The 26,646-nt window shown below is 42.3% G+C and overlaps 1 protein-coding gene across 1 annotated transcript; it reads right to left on the bottom strand.

The window, feature by feature from the left end:
* On the bottom strand, positions 1 to 26,459 carry LOC126419903 (serine protease inhibitor I/II-like). The gene is made up of 4 exons (XM_050087181.1): positions 26,375 to 26,459; positions 19,075 to 19,176; positions 6,107 to 6,225; positions 1 to 105 (listed from the first exon to the last, which is right to left on the bottom strand). The coding sequence occupies exons 1-4, from the start codon at positions 26,448 to 26,450 to the stop codon at positions 76 to 78; spliced, it is 327 nt and encodes a 108-aa protein (XP_049943138.1). The 5' UTR covers positions 26,451 to 26,459; the 3' UTR covers positions 1 to 75.
* Between the last annotated feature and the right edge of the window lie 187 nt (positions 26,460 to 26,646).

Raw genomic sequence — 26,646 nt, 5'->3', positions numbered from 1 at the left:
GCATAAATTACATGCTGTAGTACATGAAATTTCATAGTTTGTTCACAAGCAACTCTTCACAGCACCAGACGTTTTCTATGGTTTCTGCTCGCAGTCTGGACAAACCTACAACAGATAAAAGTTAAAACATTTAGTTAGACACAATAAACAACTTTTTGTATGCAGTTTTCATTTCATGACATGGTATATTTTTGCAATGCAACATGATGAAGATATATGTGTTGCACCTTCAGACAGGTGTCGTTAACCTGCAGGATATGCAACAGACAAGCTTGCGTCCGAGGGTAGAGTGGTCTGAAGAAAGGAAGGAAAGAATGAAGAATCAGAGTCAGGATCTTTATTCATCGCTGACCATATATACAACATAATAGGCTTTGTCTCTTATGCATAATTACAGAGATATACAATTACAGATATACTTAATTGCAAATTTACCTGATTAAAGGCTTACAGTCATGCATTTTGACTATAAAATTTCATGTTGACACTATGTATATAAAAAGTTCTGTTATGAGTTTTCAGCCAATCAGTTATAACATTTACTGTGAAACTGTTTCCAAGACATGGACCAAGGTGAGGATGACAATTCATTAAAGATATTTATGGAGCTGACTTTGGGTGAGTGGGCTGCCTTTATTGGTCTGTGTTTTGGTATATCAATTTTTATTTTTCCTCTAGTGTTTTGCTGGTGAATATGTTACAGATAGGAAGCCACAGCCATTCTTAATGTGATTAAAATTTCACTATACAGTCTAGTTTTATGCCTAAAGGCCATCCCCTTTCTACCACTACACCAGTACCATCCTTCACCCCTAGCAGTACTAAGGGTGAATTGCCACGTTTTTTTTCTCCAGGAACTGCTTTGTATATAGACAAAGTTTGGTTAAAACTGATCCTAGCATTCCAGGATTATACTTACATATTACACCTACTTACTGCCACTTCCAAGCCCTAGTAGTGAAGTAGCATCAGATCTGTCACCAATCAGAACAACAGTAAAAACTACGAACTTGACACTAATACAGTTCATTTACAATTATATTTACATATCAGCCACATCAAAACAAATCCCATTACTAAGAGTAATAGAGGTATTTTATCTCAACAGTATATTTATTTCAGATTTAAGTATAATATGTACCACCAGGTGCTCCAGAGTTATGATTACACGTCACCAATTCTCCCACTCCCTCCCCCTTCCATAAATACAATGCTGACCAATAACTATATCATGGAGATAGCTTCCATCACCTGTCAAATTGGCATGAAGTGTGCTACATGTTTGGGTACGCAAACGGTTAGTGTTTTTGATGATTCAAACTATTATAACCATTAATATAAATGTGTAGAATTCCTCAGTCAGTGTCAGTCTCACTAAAAGGACTCTGGATATGTCGTCACATCATCTTACAATACACTGCAAGTATTAAAATGTACTGATGTTTCAACTTTGTTGCAATGGCTTTCCTCAGGGCAAAGGCTGATTGGCCAGGGTATGTTGACACCAACATGTTGCCTTTCGACCACTGTCACTATACAACTGTTGTTACATTCATTACATATTATTAGCCATCAAATAACATTTGAGGGGGAAAAGGAAGAGGGAGGGGATATCTGCCGCATTATTTGTGGGTTGCATGGCTTGCTGTCATTTGGTAGCCCACTGTGAATCAGTGACAAGCATCCGAGGGCTGGACTTCCATGCTGCTAGTAGTAGAGAGACGATGTCAGCTGTGCAAATGCTGTTTATTTGGCCAATAGCAGCTGTATTCAGTAAAGCTGCTGCCCGGTGATCACACTTTGCTGATTGTACCAAGATTGTTGGCAGCAAGGACGCTGAAAACCTCTAGCTGTCTTTCCTGTTGGTGTTGCCAGCCTGCTTCAGGATTTCAGAAGCCTTTTATTCTTTGTGTGCACATCCACAGTTGTCTTTCCAGTACTCTTGCTTGTTGTAACTCAGTAGCCTACCCTCAATTGTAATAGAGCACAACTAGTGCTGATCTGTTGTATTGCTCCAACTAAATGCAACACTTGTATTCTGTTATATGAGTGTTAACAGGCCATGTGATTTCACCGATGTAGGCAGAGCCACACTCACACTATACCCCTTACACACCAGTGGTGTTCACAGCTTTTATTGCTCCCTTAGCAGATCCTGACAAATCCTGGATCCTGCAGCAACTCCAGAAGACTGGTTAGATGTCTGCTCAGCAAAGCATCCTTCCTACTCGATCACTAATACATCTGGCTTAAGGTAAGTATGGATGTGGGGACTGTTCTTTTCTTTCATTTTATATATCTGGCTTCCTACTAAACTTGGTTCCTCTTCTTATTGTTTTATAGCCATACCTGCTGGCTCATAAGTTGTTACACAGCGCTTTTAATTTTAGTTTCATAACTTTTTTATCACTGATGCCGTGTGCTCAAGCAGTTAACATGTATGGGATGGCACACTTCTGTGCCAGAATGTCAGGGATCAGGGCTGCTCCCCACTCCACGTTTTCTTCATACACTTTAACCATGTCAGTTTTTGCTACTAGTTCTGATATTCACTTACACGAATCTTTCATTTGGGTATGCATGGTGGCCTTCTCAGCTTGGCCCCCCAAGCAGCCAATACTACTTGTGATACACCCTGTATAAGAAGTCTTACATTGCAGTGCCTCTTGCACCCCTCAACAGCTTGGCACCCCAAGATCTTGCTTGTGTCACATGGCCCTTAAACGGGCCTATGAATCTGCAGATGATGATGGTGTTTGGTGTGTAAGTACCAACTGGGAGGGTAGGTGTTCTGTAGACCTCCGCATTCAGAAACAGAATAATGTTCTAGGTGAACAGGATGTTATCATACAGGCTGTTAATATCCTGACAGAACTTATGCAACTCTGCTCTTCTGTGCAACCAAATGATGAATGTTTCATCCCTGTATTCCAACCAACAGCGTAGGTGGAACTGCGAACACCTTAAGCCAGTTTGCTTACATGCTTGCTTAAAGATGTCCACTGAATAACTTTGATAAGCATATTACCAGCCTGCATAAAAACATCCAATCCAGACTGGAACAAGGAAGTCCATTTCTGTACGTGGAGGTCTACAGAACTACCAGCAACAAAGTGGGACGAAAGGCCTACTGGAAACCTACCCACACTAGCTATTCCCTTAGCACAAATTTGCATCATTATATAGCACAAAAGTGTACCACCCTACACATGCTGACCACTGCAGCCCACCACATCAGTGATGTAAAGAATATCAAACAAGAATTGAAAGAGCTGCATAACATCTTATGAGCCAGTGGATATGATAATTACTACAGTAAGAACAAGCATGATGTAAGGAACACATTACTTCATAGAACAACACGTACGATACAAATTGTGCATAGCACTCTACACATTGTCTGAGCAACAGTAATACTGCTGAGCACTCTCTTGTGATTGCTTAAATATTGCTGTTTCTTTGGCGGCTCACCAGAGCCCAGGTGCTTACCCAGGTGGCCTCTATAAGCAGGCCTGTGAACTGTACAGACACTTACTCTCTGAAACCGTGCTTGTCATGAGTGAAGATGCATCAGAAATAAAAAGCTAGAAGAGTTACCAAGTTTAGAAGGAAAGTGAATACAGAAAATGAAAGAAAAGAACAGTTCCAGGTGGTATACTTACCTTACATCAGGAGTGTCAGTGATCAAGTAGGGATAGTATTTTGTTGAGGAGACATCAAATCAGTTTTCTGAAGTGGCCACGGGATCCAGAATTTTGTGTAGTCCATTAGGAAAGCAACAAAAATCGTGAACACCACTAGTGCATACAAGATACAGTTTGAGTGCAGTGCCACTTACATTGGTGAAACCAGAAGAACTGTTACAACCTGCATATCATACCACGAGCATTATGTTCTGTTGGTGCAATACAACATATCAGTATTAGTGAAGCACTATCACAGTTGTGTGCAGGTTATCAAGTCACAAGAAGCGTGAGTGCTGACAGGAGAGTCGAGGATGTGCACACGAAAAATAAAAGAGGCAGTTGAAATCTTGAAATATCCTGGCAACATGGCCGTGGTGTCCTGGCTGCCTCCAAACCTGGTATGACAGGCCATGTGTGAGTGCAGGGCAATGGCTTCCCTGAACACAGCCCCGACTGTCAAAACAAACAGTGTTGGCATGACTGGCCCTGTCTCTCCACTACTAGCCCAGAAAACCCGACCCCAGAAGTTCATCGTTGATGTGTAGCAGGCTACCAACTGCCAGCAAGCCGTGCAATGCACAGTCAGCCACATATACCCTCCCACTTTCCTCATATGACAATTGTTATTTAATGGCTAACAATCTGTAGTAAATGTGACGTCATTGGTCTAGTAACACATTAGCAAAGCGATATATTCATGCAACCATATCCCAGCTAATCAGTCCTTGCCTTAAGGAAGGTAGCTGCAACTCGTCAAAGAAATCGATACATCGAATACTTTAAGTATTTTATAACAAGACGCAACAGCGTGCCCATAATGATTTTAGTGACCCTGTGACCACTGCCCACAGAGAAACTGAAAGTCGTCTGTTGGTTCTGCAGCCATATGATGTTGTAGACAAGGTATGCAAGTAGAACAGAGACGTGAGTCGTGCTTCGGTAGCTCAGATGGTAGAGCACTTTCCCGCGAAAGGCAAAGGTCCCGAGTTCGAGTCTCAGTCGGGCACACAGTTTTAATCTGCCAGGAAGTTTCAGAACAGAGTTGATTGAAAAATCACTCTAGGAACGACACAGAATGCAAATGGGGAAATCCACTAACTTAAGCGACTTTGACAGAGTGCTGATGGTTATGGACCACCTCCCAGGAACAAGAATCTTGGAAACTGCTTTGTTGGGCAGTTGTTTATGTGCTATTGGTTTCAGCATCTGTGGAAAATGGTTGAGGACAACGAAACCACAAATAGGCAAGAAGGTGGTGGATGTCCACACTTCACCAAAGAACGTGGAAGTTGAAGGCCTGCACATCCTGTAAAGTAAGGTAGGCGTTGATCTGTAGCAGATTTGATGACAGAGTACGATGATGGTGCTGGCACACTTGGTTTGGAGTTCGGCATTCATTCCGCATTGTTGAACACGGGACAGCCTTACTTGTTCTCATGTTGACCTGACCCAATGACACTGTCAATTACGATTGCAGTTGGCACGAGAGAGATAATTGAGATTTGATCATTAATGAATCGAAAAGTGTCGTCTGGTTGGATAAATCACATTCGTTGTTACACCTGATTGGAGGCTGTTACTAGGTACACCATCATATGAGCGAATGTTTGCTCGAAACAGGCACCTCTCCACTGACAAATGGCGGTCATGACATTATCTTGCTATCCAGACATTCACTTGGACTTCCATGAGACCAGTGGTGATAATCGATGGCACAATGACAGCTGTGGTCTACGATAATGTAACGTGGTTGGGATGCTCCTGGGTGCCAGCTGGGTGCCTGCAAACCATAGGCTCATATTTTATGGGAATTGCATAATCTGTTTATAGACATCTGGTGCCTCAAACCTCCAGAAACCTACCAAGAACTTGATGTTGTATATATGCAGGATGTAATGGGTATAAGTGCAGACATAACATCAGTATTTATGTCATTTGTAGACTAATAGTTATAGCCATGACAAGCCATATGTTTTTAGGTTGGTTAGTAGCTCCAAGTACATGTGACGACAGTAACCCATTAATGCTGGGCACTAGGTCAGCTGTTGAAGTGTGGATGCATGTTCACAATATGGTCAGTCTGCACTGACAGATGCAGTCCACTTAGTGGTGCAGTGTGACTATGCAAAAACATCAGGTTGTTAAACACGCTGTCTGTTTGTGGAGAGACTCTTCGATACAGAGAACAAACAACTAACACACTGATGTGTGTACATGTTTAGGTACCACATTCAAACATATCTGAACCTATGCCCGTTACACCCTCTCTCTCTCTCTCTGTGTGTGTGTGTGTGTGTGTGTGTGTGTGTGTGTGTGTGTGTGTGTGTGTGAGAGAGAGAGAGAGAGAGGGGGGGGGGGGGAGAGGGAGAGGGAGAGCGTAGAATACCAAGTATATACCTAGCAGGTGAAATGATACTCACCTCTCCAGGTAGCTGGGATGAACAGTCGCTCATGGTACATGTGGCAGTCGTCCCATCTGGGTTACAGGTACATGTGGTGCAGCCATCAGAGAGCATAGTTCCCGGCTTACAGGGTTTCGCTGTATCAGAGAACAAGTAGAATTTTAAAACATCGAGAACAACAGTTCCCAAAATTTTCTGAGGCTATAGCTCTTGAATGATATTAGAATTCAGCCAGCAAATCCAACAAAGTTTAACATCAAACTTATTTATGGTTTGGAAAAAAATAACACTACTATTCTTTTTTAACAGATAAAAGATAAATAACATGTAGTTAGCATATTGTATATGTTTTATTAAACAAAGAAACGATGAATAATGGGGGCTGTTGGAACTGCTCGATCCTGATAATTTCCCTATATTCAGTTTGGTCTTAGTCAGTGCTCATAGTGAATCTTGCTCCAAGTCTATCATATTACTCACATTTCTTTGCTATTCATACCTTATTCGAAGACTAATTTTCAGATGTGTAACTTGTCACGAATGGAGTGAATATCATAAAAAATTTTACGATAACATGCCTTTATGGGTACTTGCCACTATTCTCTAGCGAAAATGTTGTAATCTCCGTTATATCACAACATATTTCATAATATTTCTTGTCGGCGTTCAAAGAATTTAGTTTGGCTCGAATTTCACTACCTGAAAATATTCTTTAACACTCTCAAGTTGATGTTATCTCCAGGAATTTACTTATCGGTTTGCCAAATTAGGAAAATACTTTCTAATTCAATAAATGCTAAGTGCTCTATCAGCTCATATTTTACATTATCTGAGTTGATGGTCATTCTCAGCTATAACAGTGGAACGTCCTCAGGATCAGTTTGAGAAGAAAATTTATGACTTTGACTTAAGCTATTAAATTATGTATCACAGTTCCTTGCCCGGAAAGGTTAATATCGACAGGGCACGCCAATCTGAAAAAAAAACTATCCCTGACTCAGTTTGTTAACGGACAACATTGCTGACTGGTGAAACATTCAACGGCAAATCAGAAAATAACTCAGTTAAACCACTGGAAACACCAAGCTAACAAAACGACCCTGAACTCAGCTCAGAGAGGCCTCCCACCCTTTTAGTAACTCCTTCCCGTGGTACAGGTTCAAAAATATGGATTCGCAAATTGGGAGGAAAACATCGCTCTGAGTGCAAGCCGGACCAAGTTCTCAATCGCAGGAGTTCTAAATTCCAAAGAACTAAAGCAGTCAAACCCGCACACAAGCCAGAAACGTCAGCAGCGCACTTAATATGACAACAGAGCAAGCAGAAAGAGATATCCCTGAATAAGCAAACGCCCAAGAATGGCAGAATATCAGCAGGCCAGGCTTCTAAGCTAACAAACATGCAAGTGACGACTCAGCGGCAGCCAAAACTTCGCGCCTTGGAAACCAGAGGCTTTCTCAAATACACACGGCGCAAGCGCTCTATGTCGGAAGCTACAGTAACCAACTCGCTGGCTGGCTGCACTGATGATTCCGCGTCCTTCGCTGCCGGTGCATTATCGGCAGGGAGGGATAACAAACACCCTCCCATGCAGAAAAGTTATAGCCATCAATGACTACACGAGGATTTCAACCCGTTTCAAAAGCTATGGATTCCACCATACACGTCAAGCGGTAATACTTGATTATAGCTAACTATTGGTTATTTTCCCAATAAATATTAAATTCTAACAATGCTTTTGTAAATAACTTAATTCAGAAATTCAAGAACTGTTTTTTCTTTTATCCCTCAGAAAAGTTTCAAATGGTTCAAATGGTTCTGAGGTCATCAGTTCCCTAGAACTTAGAACTACTTAAACCTAACTAACCTAACCCCTGGTCTAGGGGAAGCGTCTTTGATTTATAATCAAAACGTCTTCGGTGCCGGGTTCGATCCCCACCACTGCCTAAATTTTGATAAATAATCAGCATAGGCGGCCGAAGATTTCCGGCATAAGAAGTCAGCCTCATTCTGCCAACGGCCTTGTCAAAGAGGGCGGAGGAGCGGATAGAGGTTCAGGGCACTCTCTTGCCCTAGGGGTGGGAAATTGCCCCTAAAGGCGGAAGAATCAGCAATGATCAACGACATGAGGATGCAGAAGGCAACGGAAACCACTGCATTAAAGACACGTAACGTGTATCCACAGGACATGTGGCCTGTAATTGAAGAAGTGTCATGAAGATCTCTCCATTGGCAAAAGATTCCGGAATAGTCCCCCATTCGGATCTCCGGGAGGGGACTGCCAAGGCGGAGGTTACCAAGGAAAAATGATTGAGTAATCAACGAAAGGATAACGTTCTACGAGTCGGGGCGTGGAATGTCAGAAGCTTAAACGTGGTAGGGAAACTAGAAAATCTGAAAAGGGAAATGCAAAGCCTCAATCTAGATATAGTAGGGGTCAGTGAAGTGAAGTGGAAGGAAGACAAGGATTTCTGGTGAGATGAGTATCGGGTAATATCAGCAGCAGCAGAAAATGGTATAACAGGTGTAGGATTCGTTATGAATAGGAAGGTAGGGCAGAGGGTGTGTTACTGTGAACAGTTCAGTGACTGGGTTGTTCTAATCAGAATCGACAGCAGACCAACACCGACAACGATAGTTCAGGTATACAGGCCGACGTCGCAAGCTGAAGATGAACAGATAGAGAAAGTGTATGAGGAAATTGAAAGGGTAATGCAGTATGTAAAGGGGGACGAAAATCTAATAGTCATGGGCGACTGGGATGCAGTTGTAGGGGAAGGAGTAGAAGAAAAGGTTACATGAGAATATGGGCTTGGGACAAGGAATGAAAGAGGAGAAAGACTAATTGAGTTCTGTAACAAGTTTCCGCTAGTAATAGCGAATACCCTGTTCAAGAATCACAAGAGGAGGAGGTATACTTGGAAAAGGCCGGGAGATACGGGAAGATTTCAATTAGATTACATCATGGTCAGACAGAGATTCCGAAATCAGATACTGGATTGTAAGGCGTACCCAGGAGCAGATATAGACTCAGATCACAATATAGTAGTGATGAAGAGTAGGCTGAAGTTCAAGACATTGGTCAGGAAGAATCAATACGCAAAGAAATGGGCTACGGAAGTACTAAGGAATGACGAGATACGTTTGAAGTTCTCTAACGCTATAGATACAGCAATAAGGAATAGCGCAGTAGGCAGTACAGTTGAAGAGGAATGGACATCTCTAAAAAGGGCCATCACAGAAGTTGGGAAGGAAAACATAGGTACAAAGAAGGTAGCTGCGAAGAAACCATGGGTAACAGAAGAAATACTTCAGTTGATCGATGAAAGGAGGAAGTACAAACATGTTCCGGGAAAATCAGGAATACAGAAATACAAGTCGCTGAGGAATGAAATAAATAGGAAGTGCAGGGAAGCTAAGACGAAATGGCTGCAGGAAAAATGTGAAGACATCGAAAAAGATATGATTGTCGGAAGGACAGACTCAGCATACAGGAAAGTCAAAACAACCTTTGGTGACATTAAAAGCAACGATGGTAACATTGAGAGTGCAACGGGAATTCCACTGCTAAATGCAGAGGAGAGAGCAGATAGGTGGAAAGAATACATTGAAGGCCTCTATGAGGGTGAAGATTTGTCTGATGTGATAGAAGAAGAAACAGGAGTCGATTTAGAAGAGATAGGGGATCCAGTATTAGAATCGGAATTTAAAAGAGCTTTGGAGGACTTACGGTCAAATAAGGCAGAAGGGATAGATAACATTCCATCAGAATTTCTAAAATCATTGGGGGAAGTGGCAACAAAACGACTATTCACGTTGGTGTGTAGAATATATGAGTCTGGCGATATACCATCTGACTTTCGGAAAAGCATCATCCACACAATTCCGAAGACGGCAAGAGCTGACAAGTGCGAGAATTATCGCACAATCAGCTTAACAGCTCATGCATCGAAGCTGCTTACAAGAATAATATACAGAAGAATGGAAAAGAAAATTGAGACTGCGCTAGGTGACGATCAGTTTGGCTTTAGAAAAAGTAAAGGGACGAGAGAGGCAATTCTGACGTTACGGCTAATAATGGAAGCAAGGCTAAAGAAAAATCAAGACACTTTCATAGGATTCGTCGACCTGGAAAAAGCGTTCGTCAATATAAAATGGTGCAAGCTGTTCGAGATTCTGAAAAAAGTAGAGGTAAGCTGTAGAGAGAGACGGGTCATATACAATATGTACAACAACCAAGAGGGAATAATAAGAGTGGACGATCAAGAACGAAGTGCTCGTATTAAGAAGGGTGTAAGACAAGGCTGTAGCCATTCGCCCCTACTCTTCAATCTGTACATCGAGGAAGCAATGATGGAAATAAAAGAAAGGTTCAGGAGTGGAATTAAAATACAAGGTGAAAGGATATCAATGATACGATTCGCTGATGACATTGCTATCCTGAGTGAAAGTGAAGAAGAATTAAATGATCTGCTGAACGGAATGAACAGTCTAATGAGTATACAGTATGGTTTGAGAGTAAATCGGAGAAAGACGAAGGTAATGAGAAGTAGTAGAAATGAGAACAGCGAGAAACTTAACATCAGGATTGATGGTCACGAAGTCAATGAAGTTAAGGAATTCTGCTACCTAGGCAGTAAAATAACCAATGACGGACGGAGCAAGGAGGACATCAAAAGCAGATTCGCTATGGCAAAAAAGGCATTTCTGGCCAAGAGAAGTCCACTAATATCAAATACTGGCCTTAATTTGAGGAAGAAATTTCTGAGGATGTACGTCTGGAGTACAGCATTGTATGGTAGTGAAACATGGACTGTGGGAAAACCGGAACAGAAGAGAATCGAAGCATTTGAGATGTGGTGCTTTAGACGAATGTTGAAAATTAGGTGGACTGATAAGGTGAGGAATGAGGAGGTTCTACGCAGAATCAGAGAGGAAAGGAATATGTGGAAACCACTGATAAGGAGAAGAGACAGGATGATAGGACATCTGCTAAGACATGAGGGAATGACTTCCATGGTACTAGAGGGAGCTGTAGAGGGCAAAAACTGTAGAGGAAGACAGATACTGGAATACGTCAAGCAAATAATTGAGGACATAGGTTGCAAGTGCTACTCTGAGATGAAGAGGTTAGCACAGGAAAGGAATTCGTGGCGGGCCGCGTCAAACCAGTCAGTAGACTGATGATCAAAAAAAAAACCTAAGGACATCACACACATCCATGCCCGAGGCAGGATTCGAACCTGCGACCGTAGCGGTCGCGCGGTTCCAGACAGTAGCGCGTAGAACCGCTCGGCCACTCCGGCCGGCTCAGAAAAGTTTATTTTACCCCCTCCCCCCCCCCCCCCCCACACACACACACTTTCTAAGGAAAAATTACTTCCAGGTTGCGAACCAGTGATCTACAGCGTGAAACAGAAATAAAGGATCATTTTTTCGAAATCGTGTAACTGTCTCACATTCTGAGGCATTCATCTACAACTATCCACATCTACATGGATACTCTGCAAATCACATTTAAGTGCCTGGCAGAGGGTTCATCGAACCACTTTCACAATTCTCTATTATTCCAATCTCGTATAGCGCGTGGGAAGAACGAACACCTATATCTTTCCGTACGAGCTCTAATTTCCCTTATTTTATCTTGGTGATCGTTCCTCCCTATGTAGGTCGGTGTCAACAAAATATTATCGCATTCGGAGGAGAAAGCTGGTGATTGGAATTTCGTGAGAAGATTCCGTCGCAACGAAAAATGCCTTTCTTTTAATGGTGTCCATCCCAAATCCTGTATCATTTCTGTGACACTCTCTCCCATATTTCGCGCTAATACAAAACGTGCTGCGTTTCTTTGAACTTTTTCGATGTACTCCGTCAGTCCTATCTGGTAAGGATCCCACACCGGGCAACAGTATTATAAAAGAGGAATGACAAGCGTAGTGCAGGCAGTCTCCTTAACAGGTCTGTTACATTTTCTAAGTGTCCTGCCAAAGAAACGCAGTCTTTGGTTAGCCTTCCTCACAACATTTTCTATGTGTTCCTTCCCATTTAAATTTTTCGTAACTGTAATACCTAGGTATTTAGTTGAATTTAGGGCTTTTAGATTAGACTGATTTATCGTGTAACCGAAGTTTAACGCGTTCCTTTTGGCACTCATCTGGATGACCACACACTTTTCGTTCTTTAAGGTCAACTGCCACTTTTCGCACCATTCCAGTATTTCTTATAAATCGTTGTGCAGTTTGTTTTGATCTTCTGATGATCTTATTAGTCGATAAACGACAGCGTCATCTGCAAACAACCGAAGACGGCTGCTCAGATTGTCTCCCAAATCGTTTATATAGATAAGGAATAGCAAATGGCCTATAACACTACCTTGGGGAACGCCATAAATCACTTCTGTTTCACTCGATGACTTTCCGTCAATTAGAACGAAGTGTGACCTCTCTGACAGGAAATCACAGATCCATTTACATAGCTGAGACGACATTCCATAAGCATGCAATTTTACTACGAGCCGCTTGTGTGGTACAGTGTCAAAAGCCTTCCGGAAATCCAGAAATACGGAATCGATCTCAAATCCGTTGACAATAGCACTCAGCACTTCATGTGAATAAAGAGCTAGTTGTGTTTCACATGAACGACGTATTCTAAGCCCAAGTTGACTGTGTGTTAATAGACCGTTTTCTTCGAGGTACTTGGTTAAAATGGCTCTGAGCGCTACGGGACTTAACATCTGAGGTCATCAGTCTCCTAGAACTTAGAACTACTTAAACCTAACTAACCTAAGGACATCACACACATCCATGCCCGAGGCAGAATTCGAACCTGCGACCATAGCGGTCGCGCGGTTCCAGACTGAAGCGCCGAGAACCGCTCGGCCACCCCGGCCGGCTTTCGAGGTAATTCATTATGTTCGAACACAATATATGTTCTAAAATCCTGCTAAATATCGACGTTAACCATATGGGCCTGTAATTTAGTGGATTACTCCTATTACCTTTCTTGAATGTTGGTGTGACCTGTGCAACTTTCCAGTCTGTGGGTACGGATTGTATATGATTCCTGTGTAAGGGGGAAAAAGCGTAGCTCCCTGCGACGTCATCCTTGGGTTCGCCGATGCTTCAAAGAGCGAAGTGGCGATAAATGCGAGAAAAAGACCAAAGCTCAGAAGTTCATGAGATGTGTAACGTGGGTTGAGCATGTCACATTGACACCAAATTTCAATACAATGCCCAAAGCCATCGTGGAAGGCTCACACGATAATCAGGTCGTCACAGCCCCTCTTACCCACATGTCACCCTTTATTTTACGCCTCTACGATGGAGATTAGGAATGCGACGCCCAGCGTTGAAATTATGCGGCTTTTAAGAGTGGCCAAGGAAAACATTTCATACACACTGCCGCTGAGAATCGGAACGAAAAGGCCTCAGGTGATGGCATAAAGGTCGTCAATGAAATCAACCTTTCCTTAGAACGGTGATACCTACACATTTCTTGGTGAGAAACAACAGTTCGCAGTGCTACGAACAAAACGATGACGTTCTCGACAGTCTTTGGCACTGTTACACCTCCTGTCCGATTCACCCCTTCCCGACGGACTTGACAACGCTGCAATTCCATTCCATGCTTTCGAAATGCATGTGATAGGAATTTTTGCTCTAGTGTAGAAGTTGGAACCATTACGCAGCGCTCAAAACCATTCGACGAAGTTTGAACGTGATCTGAAGTAGCGGAAAGTCCTTATGCTTTTTCAGCGCACTTTTGCCACGCCCTCCTATATGGTGATCACGGAGAGTGTGACATTGATACATGCATGAATAAAACAGAAAAGGGCCCCTATAAGGGTTCCCCAGTTCGGCAAAACCCTCTGTGGAACCACGTTCATAGGGTATTTCAAAAACGTGCCTTTACAGAGAAAATCTACGAAATACTCTTAGGCACCGGCAAGCAAGCAGCTCGCCTTGCACTTGTGTCAAGTGGCTGGCTGTCTGCTTGCACGTCGGGGATATCGTTTCTGCAACCTGGATCCTACTCAAATGGTTCAAATGGCTCTGAGCACTATGGGACTTAACATCTGAGGTCATCAGTCCCCTAGAACTTAGAACTACTTAAACCTAACTAACCTAAGGACATCACACACATCCATGCCCGAGGCAGGATTCGAACCTGCGACCTTAGCAGTCACGCGGTTCCGGACTGAAGCGCCTAGAACCGCTTGGCCACCGCGGCCGGCGATCCTACTCATATCCTTTTACATGGCAACTAATGTTTCAGATCCATAGAGCATAACAGAAACTGCATGACCCTGTAAATCACCAACTGTGTCCATTTCGTGTCTTTTTGTACGTCTAATTGTTCCACAGACTGTGTTAAATTTTAGCATCTTGTTATCAGTTTCATTGGCTTTAAGTCACGTGCAAAGTGAAATTGTGAATTCTTTCTTCTTTTTCCACTTATCTGTCCGTTCATTATTGTATTTTATAAATTAGATTGTTAGCTTTATTGTTGAAAATCTTTGGGCTCATGATTTTATCATTGTACCAAACAGAAAGCTTTTCGGTTCAAACACCCCAAGAGACTAGAATTTTTAGGAACGAAGCTTATACTGTGCAATGAAGTAGACGCCATTATGGATCTTAATGAAACTCAAACTCCATCGGAATAGGCTCGAAGTCCCAACTGACTCGACCAATTACCATGTCCTACTGGAAACGAGACCATAAGGGACAGGGGAAGATGCTTCGGCTGTTTCAAAGAAAGCAATCTAGCTTTCACATTTACACTACTGACCATTAAAATTGCTACACGACGAAGATCACGTGCTACAGACGCGAAATTTGACAGGAAGAAGATGCTGTGATATGCAAATGATTAGCTTTTCAGAGCGTTCAAACGAGGTTGGCGCCGGTGGCGACACCTACAACGTGCTGACGTGAGGGAAGCTTCCAACCGATTTCTCATACACAAACAGCAGTTGACCGGCGTTGCCTGGTGAAACGTTGTTGTGATGCCGCGTGTAAGGAGGAGAAATGTGTACCAGCACGTTTCCAACTTTGATAAAGGTCGGATTGTAGCCTATCGCAATTGCGGTTTATCGTATCACGACATTGCTGCTCGCGTTGGTCGAGATCCAATGACTGTTACCAGAATATGGAGTTGGTGGGTTCAGGAGGGTAATACGGAACGCCGTGCTGGATCCCAACGTCCTCGTATCACTAGCAGTCGAGATGACAGGCATCTTATCCGTATGGCTGTAACGGATCGTGCAGCCACGTCTCAATCACTGAGTCAACAGATGGGGACGTTTGCAAGACAACAACCATCTGCACGAACAGTTCGACGACGTTTGCACCAGCATGGACTATCAGATCGGGGACCATGGCTGCGGTTACCCTTGACGCTGCATCACAGACAGGGGCGCCTGCGATGGTGTACTCAACGACGCACCTGGGTGCACGAATTGCAAAACGTCATTTTTTCGGATGAATCCAGGTTCTGTGTACAGCATCATGATGGCCGCATCCGTGTTTGGCGACATCGCGGTGAACGCACATTGGAAGCGCGTATTCGTCATCGCCATCCTGGAGTATCACCCGGCGTGATAGTATGGGGTGCCATTGGTTACACGTCTCGGTCACCTCTTGTTCGCATTGACTGCACTTTCAACAGTGGACGTTACGTTTCAAATGTGTTACGACTTGTGGCTCTATCCTTCATTCGATCCCTGCGAAACCCTACATTTCATCAGGATAATGCACGACCGCATGTTGCAGGTCCTGTACGGGCCTTCCTGGATACAGAAAATGTTCGACTGCTGCCCTGGCCAGTGCATTCTCCAGATCTCTCACCAGTTGAAAACGTCTGGTCAATTGTGGCCGAGCAACTGGCTCGTCACAATACGCCAGTCACTATTCTTGATGAGCTGTGGTACCGTGTTGAAGTAGCATGGGCAGCTGTACCTGTACACGCCATCCAAGCTCTGTTTGACTCAATGCCCAGGCGTGTCAAGGCCGTTATTACGGCCAGAGGTTGTTGTTCTGGGTACTGATTTCTCAGGATCTATGCACCCAAATTGCGTGAAAATGTAATCACATGTCATTTCTAGTATAATATATTTGTCCAATGAGTACCCGTTTATTATCTGCATTTCTTCTTGGTGTAGCAATTCTAATGGCCAGTAGTGTAGTTATTTATGGACAACGCAGAGGGCTGGATGGGGATCTGAACCCACTACTCCGAAACCAAGTCCATTTCCACAATAACTGGTCATCTTCCAGAATGAATCATCCAGAATAAAAATTCCAGACAGCCTAAAACTTCCGAAATGGAGAGAATTCCTGGCTATTTGGAGCTACACCGTTCAGTCAACACATTATGTCCGCTGCCTACCGCGAGGCTGAGTGCAGGCACGTGACACGGCAAAGGGTGTATATAAGATGAGGAGAGACGAATGGAAAATCAATATAGCAGTGGCATGGCCTGCAAACGGGGAGACCCACTGACGTAAGTCACTTTGACAAAAGGTAGACGGTGGCACCGAGAACGGGCAGCTCATAAACGATGAAGCTGGTCGGTCGTTCTCAAGCTACTGTCGTGAATTTCTGAAGGATGGTGAAACTGTTATATTGCTAGAGAAGGCCGAAATGCACGCTATAAGCTCACGCAGGATGGCGTGAGGTCTGAAACAGGATACGGAATGAATGCTATAAAGAAAAGTAGTAGCTTCTGGAATACTTAACTTCAATCCATCATTTGTATACATCGTTCTTGATGAGACATGCTTCATACGATAACTATCAATTGCTATGGCGCCTTGCTAGGTCGTAGCCATTGACTTAGCTGAAGGCTATTCTATCTTCTCTGCAAATAAGCGAGGCTTCGTCAGTGTGCATCGCTAGTTACGTCGTCCGTACAACTGGGGCGAGTGCTAGTAAGTCTCTCGAGACCTGCCGTGTGGTGGCGCTCGGTCTGCGATCACTGACAGTGGCGACACGCCAGTCCGACATGTACTAATGGACCGCGGCCGATTTAAAGCTACCACCTAGCAAGTGTGGTGTCAGGCGGTGACACCACAGGAACCACGAATAGGCGACAAGGAGCTGGTTGTAGGTTGTGTTCCAAAAATGAGCAGCATAGAGACAGAAGTGATGACACTTTCTGCAGGACCTGAGCATCATTTTGCAGAACAATGCCCAAGCAAATCTTACTGATTTGTTTGACTGATGGGGCTGCTAAGTGCTATGCCACCTACTGCACTCCCCTGACTTAAGCCCTCGTAAGCTCAACTCGATTTCTAAACTGAAGGAAACACTTCACAGTATTCACTTCAGAACTGCTACAGATTTGTCGGGCAATAGACGGCGCCGCTCGAACTGTAAACACAACTGGAACTGCTAAGAGTATCCTACGAGTTCCACATCGCAGGCAACGGGTTATACACAATGCTAGTGACTACTTTGAAGGTCAGTAAAACTTTGAAACACATACCTATTTTGTACGAGATGTAAATAAATAGTTGTCACTATTAAAGTTCCAACCTTCGTATATGTACTCCAACTGTGGCAGATTTGTAATAAACTCTTCCTGAAATAAAACGACTGCTGGTCCTGCATCAACAAAGTCTTGAAACTGCATGAGCCAAAGATAGACGAAAAGAATGAGGAGTAACAGAAATGTCATTATCAGTAAAATTAAACTAAAAACTGGGGACCACGAAGTAGAGGAACTGAAGGAATTTTGCTCCCTTATAAGCAAAACGACCCATGAAGGGCAAAACAAGAAGAATTTAATAAGCAGATCACCACAGGTAAAGAGAGCAACCTTCGACAAGTCTACTAATATCACAGGCCTTAACTTGATAAAGAAACTTCCGGGAATATACTTCTCGTATACACTGTTGCATGAATGTGTTCCTGGATGATCTAAAAACCGGAAAGAAGACGATCAAGTGTTTGAGAAATGGTGTTGCAGAATGATGTTTCACTCCAGGCAAATGCCGGGATGGTTCCTCTGAAAGGACACGGCCGACTTCCTTCCCCATCCTTCCCTAATCCGATGAGACCGATGACCTCGCTGTCTGGTCTGCTTCCCCAAACAACCAACCAACCAGAATGATGTTCACATTACATAGTCTGGTAAGAGAAGATACAAGGAAGTTCTCCGCAGAATCGGAGTGGAAAGTTACAGATGGAAAAACTAACTAGCAGAAGGGACATGATCATAAGACATGCGTTGAGACATCAGAGAGCAGTTTTCATGGTACAAGAAGGAGCTGTAGAAAGCAAAAATTGTAGATGAAGACAGAGATCAGGGCATATAGACGGAGATTATGGCATATATGGCAGTCGCAAGGCTGATGATCCCCAAAAAAGAAAAATACAATTGGTGTCGAAATGCTGCACAGTTACAGTGCATTTTCAGCACTCAGCTAGCTTCGACGAATTATTATTACATTTTTCCCATGCTAAAATTTGAACCTCATGACTTTAAACGTAGTGTACTCTTTCATTAATAACTGAAACTTCAATTCCTCCTGTTACGCAATAATTCGCATATCCCTGTGCAATCAAATATTGTCGGCTACCTAAGCTTCAGAAAGTTCGCAGTTCAGAGCAGATCCCTGTAATGTATTCATAATTTTCTGTCGTATGAACAGAAGCATCGTTACGATCCGAGACAACAGTCCATTCCTGAAGTACCAAAAATGCGAATATTAAGTTTAACACAGAAATATGGAAAATTTATCATACTCGTATATTTCGTGCTCACACCGTGATTGCCCAGTCTTGCAAACAATGATTCCCACGATTCAGAATACTCGAGTGCCAATCAGCCCCCTGCTACATAGTATGTAAACCCCGACTAATTCTTTGCATTCATTCCTTGCTTTTTATGTGTGATTTGTCACAACAGTGGAATATTCAGTGAAGAAGCAGTAACTCATTTTGGAAAGAAAGTGTTGTTACCTGTGTATCTTGCATACTCACATGTTTTCTGCTTAAAGCAGGTGTAATTGCACTCCCAGTAGCCCTCCTCAGCACAGATACAAGTGCTGCAAGGGTCTTCCTTCTTTTGCCCAGGGGAGCATTCTGGAATAGAAAAGTAAGAGCCCTTTTACGACATTATATTGGAAAATCTACATCCACTCTATCGGAAACCACAACACCATGACGTGTTTATCAGAAACGAATTAAATTTAATCCAAAGCTGAAAATTATGAAGAAATAACGTATTTTTAAATTCTCAAAATCCTAACTGAACGAATTTCCGTTATTATTCATAAACTTTTTTTTTTTTTTTTTTTTGCTGTTATTGGTCAGTTGCCTATTTACCGTGACACGTCTACCGACATTAGCTGAAATTACTCAACTCAACTATGCTGTGTAAGCCACCCTTTTTGTACTCCACCTGAATTCCCCTCCACTGGCTCCTCCTCCTCCTCGACCTTCCCCCCCCCCCCCCCCCCCCCTCACACACAACCTTACGACTTACTTGCCATTAGTACTATCAACAGTTACTCATCAGTTACCGTAGCAACTCGAGTACTATGTCTTTGACATGATGTTCGTTATTTACGGTTATGCCGAGCTCAAGGTTATGTCGACCTAACAGTTGGTGGTATCCTGAGCATAAAAGTGTATGTGTTGTAGATGTGTTCAATGTCTGCAGAAACTCGTGACATGTGTCATCAATCTTAACTTCCAGTCTACCCTCATTTCTATATCTGTTGTCCTACATTTTATCATAATGCCACTATTGCCAGGGAGTAGAATTTCACCCTAAATGAAATCTTTGTGGCAGAAAGTAGGTTGCTTAAGTTTTATTTTATTAAGAGTCTCATATCATTAGCTGCTAACAGGGAACTGATTCCCTTAAGTATATTATATGATTTGTTATTCAGTTCCTGCTTGTATATGTTACAATAACACATGTACGGTATCTTCGATAAATAAAGGTGTAAACAGCAAAAATTAGTGATACAAAATCAATGTTAATGCTAAGTTTTAATCGATGATTTAATAGTGATCACCAAGGCTAGAAAAGAAAAAATAACATGCTGTAGAAAAACTGCACAAAATAATATCAAAGGTAAATCTTCATATATCTTATGAGAAAAGCCATTACCGGGAAAATTAGCCTACATCAAAACGACAGGAACTGAAGCTAAAATATGCGACGATTTTACAGGCAAGCGACTTAAATACCTTGGAGAGATCTTGCTGTCGTCATAGATAGAGGGTTGCGCAAATCTAGAAAGAGCAATAAAACTTCAAAAGGCATTCAGAATCACATGGAACCACTATAACAATATACTAATATCGCGCAGGCGAAATTGCAATATCACAGGACAGTTCTCTCACAGGAATTACTATATGCATTAGAGACCATAACTGCAGGAGGGCAATCCAATGTTGGAGAAACTGAAAAAAGGAATCGCAAATTCTTAGGAAAATATTTCACACAAGAAAATGAAATTTTAGTTGAATTGGAGAAGATCTGACCTCTACAAGCATACAGTTAAGTTCAGTAACACCCAGCGCAAAGGACGCTTCAAATTCCGTAGTCATATTTACAAAATGAATAACGGCAGACTAGCCACAACACTACTCAACGCTTTTAATTCAAAGATCAAAATCAGCTGATCAGAAGACTCTAGGAAAGTTTTACAGGGCATGGGCATTACAAAGAAAACATAATATATCGTCTAGCCTTTGGAACACTAGTACCGAAGAACAGATTCACAGTGGCATCTAAGAAGACTCACGAAAAGATTCTGGGAGATTAATAAAGCAGAAACCAACAAGCCAACTAACAATTTTAAACGCACTTCTTAGGCAAAGGAAAGAAAGAAGAATAGGTATTAGATGATATGAAGTCGGAGTCATAAAAGACAGAAGTAGCAGGAAAGCAATACAGACTTAATTTTAATAATAGAAGAAGACATTAAAATCTCAAGGCACTCTCATGTCATCTATATACTTAAATAACGTCTTCGATAACGTTGAGAGGAGTAAGATATTCGAATTTTTAAGTGTAATAGGAATGAAGTACAAAGATAGACAATTTAACCACAACATATCAGACAAATCAAGACAAAAAGTTGAAACGCAAGAGAGACACGCTTGTATTAAAGCTGACGCAAAACAGGAACAGGTTTGTAGTTTCCCAGCAACTGATCGCCAGGAGCAGCCATTCAAGTGACAGAAGGGAATAGAAGTATCAGGGGAAAGGTTCGTTGATGACTCTTTTTTTTCTACAAGGCGATAAAGAAGACTTGGACCTTGCCGTGCTAACTGTAATGAACAGAAAAAGGAATGAGTATGACCGAGAAAAGAACGCTCAATGAATTCTACTAAACAAGAATTCTGTTTTCCGCAAGATGATGGAAACAGAAAGACAGCTTTAAAAAGGCTCTTCAGGGAAACATTCTCTCTGATTGTCAAACTCTGGCCTAGATTTGTGGAGATTAGTTCGAAGCAGAGCGCTGATCGGAAGTCGAAGGTGAATAGAAAAAGTGAGAGAAAAAAAGACCCTGGAGGCATTACTAGGAATGAGAGTTATAAATGAAAATTTGTGGGTAAAAGTACAAATTAAAACGCCGTGGAGACTCCCTTACAATAGGCTTCCTGCGCTATTCTCTGACTACAACAGCTTGATAGCTGACACTTCATGTGTTGCAGATGGTTTCCTCCAACCAGAGGGCTCAACGTCACGCTCGAACCGTTCGCCGTTGCCAAACTGCCACAACAGTTTGTCAGTCCACTTTCATGTCCTTGTTCGGCATTCTTTCTTGATGTGTTTTGATCCCGAATTAGGGGTCTGTCACTTTTATTTCGTGTTTCATCAGACGTGATAAACACACCACAAACAACAGACACACACATAACGATGCTAATGAAATACTTAAGTTTCACACACAGCACTAAGTAAACACTACTGGATACTTCCGCATAAGATGCAATTCAGTATGACATATGCGCTTATTATATTCACAGAGATCGGCTTGCGTTAGATAAGCCACATGCGACATTGAGTGAAACCGAGTTTTTGAAGACCGCTGTTCATCATTGCGACGGCGTGATCAGAGTCAAAAATATAGCAGCACACATTCATGTTGTACTTTAGCGCAATGGTAAACATTTTAACCTGCTATGCTAAAGTTCGTAGGTTTGTATCTCGTCGAATGTTGTGAAATCTTTTTGTTTCTAAATCTAATCAAAAGAGTTTGACTGTCATTTGTATTTTCACTGGTTTAAATGTATTTTTTTGTATTCTTTTTCATGTCATTTTCATCACCGTATTGACCTTTTTTATATGTTCGTATTTTCATACCTATCATTCTTTTTTTGTCTGGAATCTGCCTGTGTCGTCTATAATGCGCAACCAAGTGCCAATGGCAACGCAGCAACTCGTGTAGCTAGTAAGAGGATAGTTTCAGGTAACCAATGATAGTAAGAAATTATTGTTGATTTTTGGCGCTGAAACTGAATATTTTCTGTCCTGAGTTTGTTCGTAGAGGATAGCTTTAATAGCCATGAACAAAGTGATCGTGATTTTAGTTCTACCACAGACTGTTGGCAACCGCTTTCACGGATACATAACATGCTGTGTTGGCAGAAGAGCCAACACCGTGTTGCTAGAGGCGGCCGAAATGCACGCGTTTAATTACACGCAGACTGGCGTGAGGTCAGGAACAGTTAAATGTAATTAATATAGCCAATAAGGTACATTGTTGCTGGAATACTTAACTTTAATCCATAATTGGTGTACATCGCTCTTGTGTATACATAATCTCAATATAAACTGGTAATGGCGCCTTGCTAGGTCGTAGCAAATGACGTAGCTGAAGGCTATGCTAACTATCGTCTCGGCAAATGAGAGCGTAGTTTGTCAGTGTAGCATCGCTAGCAAAGTCCGCCGTACAACTGGGGCGAGTGCTAGGAAGTCTCTCTAGACCTGCCGTGTGGCGGCGCTCGGTCTGCAATCACTGACAGTGGCGACACGCGGGTCCGACGTATACTACCGGGCCGCGGCCGATTTAAAGGCTACCACCTAGCAAGTGTCGTGTCTGGCGGTGACACCACATGACACATCACGCGGTTGTGGTTAGCTTAGGACACAACTTTAATTTCAAGGCTACAGAACGTGTCTCCTGCCGCAGTTCAGTCATTGATCAAAATGGTTCAAATGGCTCTGAGCACTATGGGACTTAACATCTGAAGTCATCAGTCCCCTAGAACTTAGAACTACTTAAACCTAACTAACCTAAGGACATCACACACATCCACGCCCGAGCAGGATTCGAACCTGCGATCGAGTCATTGATCACTTAAAATCAGATTTCGACAGAACATCTCGTATTTCCGGCATACTTTGGCGGCGGCCACTTCGCGTTATACATTAACAGCATTTGTGAAAAGTGATTTGCCGCGTTTGTTGTCACCCGTAACTGAATGGTAGCCAGTAGCCGATGAGACAACACTGTAGTGGCAGGTCACAGACGTCAACTATCATGTAATTTTGAACTACTGTAGTTTATTTTAACAAGGAAAGGAATATGAGTTGTTGGGGAGGGCTAGTAAGCAGCGGGCTTCGAAGTGTGGAATAACGAATAGCTATTGTTGGAAACGATGGGCGTAATGGCAGGATTTCCAAGGGATAGAAAGAAATGGAACTGACAGTGAGCAGTGTGAATACATCAGTTGTGGACTGTGAGCATTTATTACTTTGCCCAGAACTGAGCTGTAACAATTTTCGTTTCGAACAAAATGTGTATTTCTCCTCTTTCAGTGGATAGCTGCTCTCACCATTATTAGGTTTTACATGACACTGTCTCTGCAGAAGCGTACTATAGCTGAAGATATAAAAGACGATTTAAGTACAAATACAGCTTGCGAAGGCTACAGAATCGACTTGTAACGTTCTGTGTGCCTGACAATACAGATGTTACTTTCGTCTGAGGTTATCTAAAGACTTATGGCTAGAAACATGGAGATATCCTATTGATCAGATCGGAAGTCTTCGACGAAATTGTATGAAGTTCCGCAACTGTCACAATCAAAATACATTAGACCATGAGACACACTTGAACTCGAAGTAAAACTTATAAAAATGGTTACTTATGCTTCCAAATCGCAAATCTTATCTCTTTCTCTCTCACTCTCTCTTTCCCTCTCTCTTTCTCTCTCTCTTTCACACACACACACACACACACACACACACACACACACACACACACACAGCTTGTGTCAAAAGCACTGTTTCAGTTATAATACAAAAATAGTATTCACGTCTGGCCAGTCCTTTCTGAAATTCCAGGGACAGAGATTTACTTGGCCACAACAAAAGAACTGGAGATAAGTACCACATCTGCAGCAAAGGACTGAAAATGACAGTTAGGGACCCTAAAAATGCAGGAAGCTCGTTTTGTAAAAGACTGCTACTTAGCATAAAAAAGCATAAAGGAAGCGAGCACCTTGAAAAGAAAAATGAAGGAACGTCTCTGGATGTTGGTGTGAAGTGAAGAAGTAATTGCAGGCAAATGCACAGGAGAAATGCATAATTGGAAATGGAACAAACCACTTTCTTTTCCATGTAGAAACAAATTTCCTGAAAGAAGGAAACGGAAAACGAAGTGTAATGCTGAAGATACAGAAGAGAACATATAGGCTACATTTGTTGGTGCAGATGTGACTTGAACGAGTTTTCTCTGTGTGTACATTCTAAATATATTCTACGGTGTGATCAACATATATGATATAAGAAATTAGTTTTCATTTTGTATAAATGTATTAGTATTTTTAGCCGAGCGGTTCTAGGCGCTACAGTCTGGAACCGCGCGACCGCTACGGTCGCAGGTTCGAATCATGCCTCGGGCATGGATGTGTGTGATGTCCTTAGGTTAGTTAGGTTTAAGTGGTTCTAAGTTCTAGGGGACTGATGACCACAGATGTTAAGTCCCATAGTGCTCAGAGCCATTTGAACCATTTATTAGTATTTTTCAGCAGTATGGCAAAAATATGTAACTCTGTAGGCTTTCCTTAAGAATGCAAGACCGTTGCATAAATTAATGTAGGCTATTAGTATATTTCGTCATTGAGTATTAATGTTGATCACCTATAAAACATTATTACAAAAAATTGTTTTTATTGTGTGAATGACAAATTTGTAAAAAATTTACTTCATTTCTGTGTAAAACTGTCTAATATCAAAATGGCTGGACTGGACGCAATCCTTTGATATTTTAATATCGTTTCCTGTTAAGATTTATGTTTTCGAGGTTTCTAGTAATCTAAGAAGACAATTGTCTTCGAACTAGTCACCCTACGTACTATAGACTGGAAGAAATCTGTGAAGTGTGTATGTGCGTGTGTGTGTCCAGCATAGCTCTGAAGCGCCTGGAGCAATTTCAACCAAACTTAGTACATTTATTACTTACAATATAGTAACAAATCTAATCTAATTTAATCTTGAGGGCAAGGCTATCACTGTTACGAATAACGATGAGGTAGAGAAGTAGATGAGAATTAAAAATAGTCCAAAACGAGCTACATTAGTTTCTAATTCATTATTTTCGATGTTCCTTGGTTGACTGATGATAGTCCCGACGACATTTCAATACTAAGAGACTGAGTAGGTGGTGGAAATGGAGTGACATGTAAATGAAGTAAGTTTGTTTTTCAGGCAATACACAAAAAATGGTCCAAATGGCTCTGAGCTCTATGGGACTTAACTTCTGAGGTCATCAGTCCCCTAGAACTTAGAACTACTTAAACCTAACTAGCCTAAGGACATCACATACATCCATGCCCGAGGCAGGATTCGAACCTGCGACCGTAGCGGTCGCGCGGTTCCGGACTGAAGCGCCTAGAACCGCTCGACCGCAGCAATACACAGATATCATGTTCCTATCTAATATAAGGTTGGCATAAATAAGTAAACGGACAACAGCGGAAAAGTGAACGAGTACGCTGATAAAATGTGGAATCGCTATTTTGCAGGACATCAGCTGTACAAGAAATACTAAAAAGTTGCTTTATTCCAGTATTCTGTCGCTCATGACCACAAATGGCGACCGGTTACATTCCGTGGACATGATCTTCAGGTTTGTCTGCATTTCAGCACAAAGCTCGGAATATCGTCATCACCAGCTGAAACTGGTTGTTATTTCATGCTATCTGCGGTCGAAGACTGGAGTAAAGAACATTTTCAGTATCAAAGACGCTTAAGATGGATTTGATTCTGACGTGGAAATCTCAGAGAACCTCTGAGATCTGTCGCACTCACCGGTTTGCAAAGGAACTGCCACCACCAGATAAACCAGCAGAAGGCCGGCGGCGGTGAAGATGATGGCGACCTTCATGGCTGGCGATGTGTGGTGCCGAGTGTCAGCCAAGTCACCTGCGGCGCCTTATATACTTAACCATACTCTCTCTCTCTCTGTCTCTCCCTCCTTCCCCCTACTTCCCCCCTCCCGTCCTCACCAACCAGCACTGGCACTCGGTACAATCAGCTCTTAAATCAGCAGATATGTTTCCAGGTACAATAACTTTTTCAGT

The sequence above is a fragment of the Schistocerca serialis genome, chromosome 9 (assembly GCF_023864345.2).
Source record: "Schistocerca serialis cubense isolate TAMUIC-IGC-003099 chromosome 9, iqSchSeri2.2, whole genome shotgun sequence".
Taxonomy (NCBI): domain Eukaryota; kingdom Metazoa; phylum Arthropoda; class Insecta; order Orthoptera; family Acrididae; genus Schistocerca; species Schistocerca serialis.
This window is presented reverse-complemented; position numbering and strand designations above follow the sequence as displayed.

Excerpts from the sequence above, each read along its gene's own strand:
- LOC126419903 (XM_050087181.1), bottom strand. The coding sequence starts at position 26,450 with ATGAAGGTCGCCATCATCTTCACCGCCGCCGGCCTTCTGCTGGTTTAT. Across the intron at positions 19,177-26,374 it reads GGCAGTTCCTTTGCAAACCG|AATGCTCCCCTGGGCAAAAG; the intron begins GTGAGTGCGACA and ends TTTCTATTCCAG. Across the intron at positions 6,226-19,074 it reads CTGCTTTAAGCAGAAAACAT|CGAAACCCTGTAAGCCGGGA; the intron begins GTGAGTATGCAA and ends TCTCTGATACAG.